At 36.0% G+C, this 8,473-nt stretch overlaps 1 protein-coding gene across 1 annotated transcript; it reads left to right on the top strand.

Moving 5' to 3' along the window:
• Positions 1 to 6: 6 nt before the first annotated feature.
• LOC108367937 (uncharacterized) lies at positions 7 to 4,348 on the top strand. The gene is made up of 3 exons (XM_017622652.1): positions 7 to 95; positions 1,144 to 1,533; positions 3,906 to 4,348. The coding sequence occupies exons 1-3, from the start codon at positions 42 to 44 to the stop codon at positions 4,161 to 4,163; spliced, it is 702 nt and encodes a 233-aa protein (XP_017478141.1). The 5' UTR covers positions 7 to 41; the 3' UTR covers positions 4,164 to 4,348.
• Positions 4,349 to 8,473: the final 4,125 nt, after the last annotated feature.

Here is an 8,473-nt window from a genome sequence, read left to right as displayed (position 1 = left end):
TTCTCAAGAATACTTACGTAGTGGAAAGTGCTGACGATGGTATGCAGCAAGGTGGTCACGACAGTGGAAGTGATTGTGAGGGGAAGAATACGAAGGTAAATATAAGTTCGAATTATGTAGATCGCTATACAAGAATTGGATATTACATACCTACTTCTTTAAATTTCATTAAATTTATTTAATTTAGTTTTGCTTTATTTAATTTAAAATTTGTACACGCTTTTATTAAGCTTGCTTAGCATGTGTGTATGTAAGTATATTTGTTTGGGTCTAATCTTGCAATCAATTTTTAATAACTTCCCGAGGCACTAGCAACTTGAAATTTAGAACTTAGCTCAGAACCCGGTGACAATGCTATATGACAGATGAATTAATGCGCTAGTTCTTTGAAAATCACCTGCATATTACCTACATAATGTGACCAACCGTACTTCTTTCGGAAGTACAGTACTTCTTTTTGAGCCGTTGTACTTCGAAGTACAGTCAAATGTACTTTTTTGCAATATTTTGTACTCCCTAAGGCAAATTGAACAGGTAGTATCAGTAGAGCAGCTGATTTGATTTTTTTTTTCAAATTATTCGGTCTCTAAAATGTCAAATATTTTTAATTTCTTCTCACAAAACATATGTACTCTTTGATTTACAAGAAAAAAATCAGAACAGTTTTTGACACTTTAGATAAGAGATGCAAAAACAAAATACACAAATGTGGCAAGTGGTTTTTATTACTTACATCTCGCAAAATAGTCTCTTATTGTACTTTTCTTAGTCTTAGAGCAGTCCAGTGTGCGGAGGCCCATTCGAGTTGTTGCTGTGGGCGTTTGTGTGTGGGTTTTTTGCGTTCCTTTACTTTTCCTGTTATTTTCTTTTAGTGAGCGCATTTTGCTTACGCTCTGACATTTTGAGACTTTTCAGATTTTAGTCCAAAAAGATCCTAGACCTATTTATGATATATCTTATGCACTTGCATGAAAGTGAATAACTCCACATAAAAAATGCCGATGGCGCAAGAGTCAAGATATTTGTAGAACCTGTATTTATGGTCGCATTTGGTATATATTTAGAGACCTTGTTTTATAAAGTTTTTGTTTTTACTATTAACTTATTTTTATAAATCATTATATTTTTTACATTTACCTTCAGGAAAACAACAACCGATGCGAGACCTTGAACGAGATTCTACAACGCAGTAGTTTCGCCAAAAATCATGTCAAGCGACGCACAAATGGTTACATCATCAATGGCCCGAGGCTGCCGAAAATCCGAGCTAACATCAAATACTCCGCAAATGATTCATGCGAACCGGAAAATTATTGTCTACCCTTCAATAAGATCAAATCAATATGTAATGTAGATCAAAAACTAGAGCTCTACCGTCGTAAAGGACCCTGCTGTGACGACGACAGTTGTGGTCCCATTGCACCACCATTGCCGGCGCGGGATATACGAAACTGCTGCCTACAAGTAGATCCTCAAGATATTAAAGACACTTTGAAGGGCATAAACACAGATACCAGAAAAAAGGGTATTGAGGTAAGGCGATAAATAAATAAAATACTTACAAACGTCAGATCCTCTAAATGGAGATATTAAAAATTTCGCTCTCATATCCTTTTGATTTAGTTTCAGTATAGCATTCAATTTATTTTATTTGGCATTGATTTGTAAAAATAGGCAACATAGGACCAACCATACAAACACTACACCACCCACTGACAATCAGAGTGTACATCTCCAATGTTTCTGCATTGAGACACGTTGCTCAAATACTATGTAAATAAACAAGCCAATAATAACGTTTGTTTGTGCTTTGTGCATTTGCATTGTGCGCCAATTGCGTCAGTACAATAGCAGATTTCAGATAATCGGGAGATGAAAAAATGCAGCCAATACCATTTTATTTTTTTTTTAATTTGTGCTTGGATATGGCTTGTGATGTTGGCTTATATGAGTAGTTGTTGTGTGCAATAAAAGGTAAATAACAATAACGGCTGCTCGCGTATTTGTGTGTATGCCCATATGTGTACATTACTTGCACTTGTTGCTACCTTACTAACTTATGTGTACTACTATGTAGTAGCAAAAACCCTGTAGGGAAAACGATTGTAACTGAAATTATACACGCTGCTCTTATTTGCTTTATTTTTAAGAACCTCCACAGAATATCCCTCTGTGAGTGTTTTTTTTTTTAATTACAACTGTCTTAGATAAATTTGTAAAAATGGATATATCCTGCTGCGTACTGACATACATATGTACATATGTAAATACGTGTATCAATGTTTTTATGTATGCGCATCAGTGTGATTCAGCTTCCTTCGAATGCTTTCAATCGCAAGATATCGCCAACGCAAAAAAATTCCACATAGCAATTGCATCAAATCAGCTTCAACCAAATCAATGCAGCATACAAATGTATGTATGTACATATGTATGTAAGTTAGTGTAGTCACCGAAACAAGCAATCCACCGTAGTTGAGTGTTATTGTATGGAATCAAGTTGAAGCACCGATTTGCCCCAGTTTGCGTGATTGTTTTTTTTTTTATGCGGTACCTTTTTCACAGTTTTCCACTAATCCATTCATTACAAATCCATGTTATGAATATAGTGTTTTTTTTTTTTTGTGACGCTTGTGTTGCATAAACGCTCCATTTAGTGAAGGATATTTGTATGCCCATGTGTGTGTGTAGTCAGTAAGTGGAGTACATTTATTTCAGTGCTCTTATCTAAGTAGTACAAGTATGCAAGCTGGCAAAAGATTGAAAGAAATTTTCACTCTGTTGATATGACTGAAGGAGGACTTTGCCTGTATATCCAGAGTCAAAGGTTACGGGTGAAAAAAAAAATGAAAGTTCATAAGTTCAAGGTTCATAATACACATACATGAGTGCATATGTATGGCAAATTTCATGACTCCCATAAAAAACGTCTTGCCTAAATTCATTAAAATACGGAGTGAAATTTGCTTCAATTTAAATATTTTTCGCAGAAGACATTTCAGAATTTGGTTGAAGAACGACGCCCTAACTCAGAATTCGGTTCAAAAACGCCCTATCAGCACGTTTTCAATATATTTTCAGTTGAGATAGGGCGTTTTTGAACCGATTCTGAAAGAGGGCGTTTTTGAAAACTTTTCTGAGTTAGGGCGTTTTCGAACTGGTTGCCGTGATAGGTCGATCTTCCACTCAGGAGCCTATTTCATAAAGTGATTATTTTGTAACGACAGGCATTTTCCGTATTGTCAGTGACAATTCGACAGTGTGGTGGTTGTATTGTTTCATAAAAACAATTGTCAACACCGCTTCAACTAAATGAGAAATTCCATTGAAAACGTGACAAATTGTCATTGTCGGGGTTTAAAATTGTAGTTGACAAAATTATCATCATATAAAATTTTTATGTAATTCACACAATGTAATAATTGCATTTGCACTATTTTAGTTTAAAGAAGTATTCAAATTATTGAAAAGTAATTTCATTACCATATACATAAATAAATTTTCAAAATTATTCTGTGAAAACTTTCCGACGGAGCTATCTAGTTTTGTCTCTATTAAAGGCCCGTCTACATACAGCTTTGGCGTTGCGTTGGCGTTGGCGTTGGCGTCGCTTCGACAGCTGACTACGAATACGTGCATTTATATGAAAGTCTTCATATAACCAAAATTGGGCAACGCCAACGCAAAAGCAGAACAGAAAGATGGCCAACTCTCACACTTTTCTCACTTTTCTCTTGGTGGAAATGCCCTATTAAATTATGATTTTTTTTATTATAAAGATCATAACTGTTACGGTCCCTACATTTCTTAAATGGTTTTAACTTGAAAATCCTCTAAGCACAAAATTAGAAAAAAAAAAATGTGTTTTTTCATTCGTTTGATTGCCAAAATTCTTACCGTTCTAGGTATGCTACAGAACATGTGAAGATACCGATAGCGACGTCTTTCTGGTGAAATTAGGCAATAAGCAGCACTATCGCCCTAAGCGAAATACCATCGAAATCGAATTGAAGACACCGAAACAGCCAATTATACTGCCCAAACAGAAAATGACCACAGAGACGCAGATCACCGATAAGGAGCTGGACGAAGCGCTCGCTGCCTTGTGCGCTGGTAATAAGAAAAAGGGAAAGAAAGGGAAAAAGGGAAAGAAGACGAAGTAATAAACTAGAAAATTTCTAAATATTTCGCGCTAAAATCAAAATGTAATTAAATTTAATTTATTGTATTTTCTTTAAATCAATAATTATCAAATTTACTATCAAAAACAAAAACAAATACTCATATCGTAGCTAGCATGTCAAACGTATCGCATGTGTGTTTCAGGAGAGCAAAGAAACTGCTGTAAAAAAATGTCAATTTGGAAAAAGTGTGGCATTCGACACTTTGTTGAAGCCAGTAGGTGCGTTCGTTTAAAATCTCCAACAGAAACCAACCAACTGCCAAATTCCGGCGAAATGTCATCTGTTCGCTCACAAGAGAGAAATATCCAAAATAGTACGCGAACAGAAAATTTGCAGAAACTTGCAAGTTAGACGAACAGCTGATATAATTTTTGTTTACATACAAAAGTGTAAAATTTAAAACGTACGAAAAGTCATCGCAAAGTGTTATACTGACACAGTTTATTGATTAAACAAATAACTACTTATTTCTTACAAGTTTAATTAGTCGCATTTTGTAATTTTTATCTTCCAAACCATCAAATTAAATTTTGTGATTTGCGTAAATGCCAACCAGCTGTTTTTGATCAGCTGTTTCCCTGTTGGCAAATTGCTGTTGGCAAAAATTTTTCCAACAGAAACTAACAGCTTCCCCTCAAAATGAAATGTCACTTTGCTCTCTCAATTTCCCCTACTTTGCAAGTTTTTTGCGTACGCGAACGCAAAAACCTGTAAGTTTTGGTTAAACATGAACAATTAACAGCTACGCGAACGAACCTAGTATCCTCTGCTTCAAAGAAGACTAAAAATTCGACAATTTGCCAATTTACGTAACATTCTAAACGCATGCGAAGGGTATCGTAAATGAAAAAGCATTTTGCACATTCGTTAGTTTGATATGGTAGCGAGACGATATGATGTTCATACATAACATTTTGGCTGGATATAACATTCGCACTTTATTAGTAAAAATGTATTTTAACAGCATTCTTTGCTGAAAGGCTGTTAAACAATTCGAATTTGTTGCGGATATCATCTATGAATGGCTCGCAAGCGTATGCATGTACATACATGAATGCCAGCAGTGGCATGAGGAAGTCATGTACAGCATCGCTTGGAATTGCTGACACGTTCAACTCGCGTCTGTAATCGCTGCTATTTGCAGTGTTGCAGTTAATGGCGGTAATTGTAGCAGATGCCAACGTTGTTGATCGCACTAACGGCAACTAAAACAACAACACCGACAAAAGCGATTGCCACACACACACACACACTGCACATTCGTTAAGAGCATAAAGGCTTTTTAGATAAGTTGAAAAGCGCTCGCAAAATTACCCCATTCAACTAGACGAGGCAACTAAACTGACGGCTGTACGGGTGTACGGGTGTATTGCTTGCATGGCTTGGCTACTGTAACTGCGCCTGCGCCTGCGCTGTTCCTCTGTTCCTCTGCGCGCCGTAGCTGGTGCTGCCGTTGCAGTAGCTTCTGCAGTTGTTGTTGTTGCAATTGCATGCTTTATGTGTGGCATTGCGACATTTCTGTGTGTACCACCGACCGACCACAGTGGCCACGCATACCGGCGTGTAATCATCGTGTACATCTGGTTGTATTACAAATAGCTGTGTGTGAATTGCAAAAAGAAAAAAAAACAACAAAACAACTGCAACATTTTGCAATGCTGTGTTGCTGCTGCTGTTGGTTGCCACCACTGCTGCAATACACGCGGCGTTTATATGAAAAATTAGAAAAAATATACCCTGGATTGTTGGTGGTGGTGTGAATTACGAACGTTGATCGGCTGAAATTGCCCACTTTTTATACTCTTCTGCATGAATTGAGTTGTGTTGTTGTTGCTTTTGCTGTTTAGCTGAGATGGCTTTGGCGTCGGCGGTCTCGCTAATACCTGTTAATATTTGCCATTTAAGTGTGATCCTCAAGCACAAAATCAACATTTGCTAACTTTGCCGCTGGCCGTCTCAGAGACTTCATATATATACTTGGTAAGCGAGCGCTTCACAGTTGGCTAGTCTAATTTATTATGCGCAAAGATGTTTACTGGACGCACACGTCCACCTTCGGTTAAACACACACCTACATATGTATGTACATACATAAAGTGTAGAAGAGTTGACGTAGTGTAACTTAGCTTGATGGCTGATGCTTCTGATGAACGTTGAACGTTGCTTATACATGTTTTGGCATTCAATATTAAAAGTACAATAGACAAGTTAGTTTTTTATAATATTTTAGCTATTGCATACATTTACTTCGGATTGGAATTTTAATTGACCTGTAATTACTTGGTTTTAGTAAAGCAGCTTTGCGCGAAGAGATTGATGCGCTTAATCGCCTTGGAGTGTTCATGATTTTTCATTCATTCATTCGCAAATGTTGGGAATATGATTCTAATAATGCAAACCACATTCCATTTTGTTGTTTTTTTTTTTCATACCTAAGCTCACTTGTGCAATATATGTATACATATAAGTACTTATTTCTGGCTTACAATTTTGGTAAAATGAAGGATGTAATTAAGTAACTTAACAACTTTTTAATAATTTTTATTGTAATAATTTAAATTGCAAATTCTATTTGTCGAACATAATTACTTTGTATGCAAGAAACTCTGTGAAAAAATTTGCCAAAAATCAATTTCAAACTTGCACTTTGTTATACTAAAATCGACTGCATATCTAGAATTCTTCTAAAAAATCTGATTATAAAGTTGCAAATTAGTACGCAAATTTATTAAATTTTCCTGAGTTTTGAGAACTATATTTTTATAAAAATTAGCAAAAATAAATTATAAGAAAAAATTTTCCATACATTGCGAAAAGTTCTCTGTGCCATTACTTTTGTCCAGCACTGTATATGGCGGTTGTTAAATAATAAGCTAGACTTTTATATAAAATTAATGAACATTAATCAATGGAAACAAGAAAAGTCAAAATTAGTCAAAATGTCGCACCGCTATTATTTCGCACATAAATGTAGGTGGTGAAAACTGCGTGGTTGTGACTTTAAAGCGCACCGAGATTTGTCAAATGATCGTAGAGAACTTTACCGGCAGAGCCGATAGACGATTTGACATTTTCCACCACAAACGACGCCACACAGTGGGACGTCCCCTTATAAACTGCGGACAAAAATATTAACCGTACTACAAATTTGTTGAAATTTCGTATATACGCTACTCGGCACTTAGGAATGAAGAAGTGTGGAAAATGGTAAAACCCGACGCGCCCAACACCTCTTATGGGCGGAAATAGTAAATATTATCCGATTTTAATGAAATTCAGAGCATATTCTGGCTTAAACCAGAAGATCATACATGTGAAAGAACGTCAAAATCAGTTTACATTATCGCGTCCACTAATTGTAGAAAAGCAGTAGGTCCCTCCACTTTGTGTGACAACATCAACCAGGCGCACGCGACAAATCAGAGGAGAAGCTCGGCCAAACACTAACATATGTGTAAGCGCCAATCTATTATTATGATTATTATTAAATACAATTTTACTCTTCATAGAATTAAGTATTTTAGTTAGCGATGCTTTGTTTTCCTTGGAATCGTAAAAATAAATTAATAAGTAGAAAATATTACAGTGGCTTGGAAATCTCGCTTTCAATCGGTCTAAATATTGACGTTGATAGATAACTCATACGCCATGGCATATTTGGGCGCACGTTTGACATTTTTCATGCGATGTGACCATCAGAATAGGCTGGCCGAAGATACTATTTCATCTATTTATAATATTACTAATGTGTTGTCAAAAAGGACAGCCCGTCTAAAGTATGTTGACTTATACTATCAACAATGCACTTTCAACATGCGCTGGCAGTACTTTAAGACCATTAGAAAACGCGTGGTTAAGACCGCTGTTCCGCAGCTAGCCTTCCGGAACTCGATTTACATAAGTATATATCAATACGCCAAGGTAAAAAAAAAAATTTTCTTAAATTTAAATTTGCAACGTTTTTCAAGTTAACATTTTTTTGTTATTTTTTAGAAAAAATGTGGTCCATGCATGGGCGTAGCCAGATAGGGACCGGGGGGGCGGGGAGTGCTCGAGCACATTACATTCTCAATGCCTTTCAAACGAATTGGAAAAAAATTACATTACTAGCACGTAGTTAATTCCAATTACAATATGAAATTCCTTTTAATCGAATAAAAAAAAATACAATTGAAATTACTTCGAAGGAATTGAAAAAGTAATCAGTTTCTTTGCTGTGGACTGAAGGAATTGCTTACTAATTAATTTGTAATTGAGCGTAATTTAATTCCTAAAGACATCAGCCGTTT

This window comes from Rhagoletis zephyria, unplaced genomic scaffold (assembly GCF_001687245.7).
Source record: "Rhagoletis zephyria isolate East Lansing unplaced genomic scaffold, Rhagoletis_zephyria_1.1 Rzeph_scaffold_02869, whole genome shotgun sequence".
NCBI classification, from domain to species: Eukaryota; Metazoa; Arthropoda; class Insecta; order Diptera; family Tephritidae; genus Rhagoletis; species Rhagoletis zephyria.
The sequence above is the reverse complement of the archived record's forward strand: the minus strand, read 5'-3'. Positions and strand labels throughout refer to the sequence as shown.

Excerpts from the sequence above, each read along its gene's own strand:
- LOC108367937 (XM_017622652.1), top strand. The coding sequence starts at position 42 with ATGCAGCAAGGTGGTCACGACAGTGGAAGTGATTGTGAGGGGAAGAAT. Across the intron at positions 96-1,143 it reads GTGAGGGGAAGAATACGAAG|GAAAACAACAACCGATGCGA; the intron begins GTAAATATAAGT and ends ATTTACCTTCAG. Across the intron at positions 1,534-3,905 it reads CCAGAAAAAAGGGTATTGAG|GTATGCTACAGAACATGTGA; the intron begins GTAAGGCGATAA and ends TTACCGTTCTAG.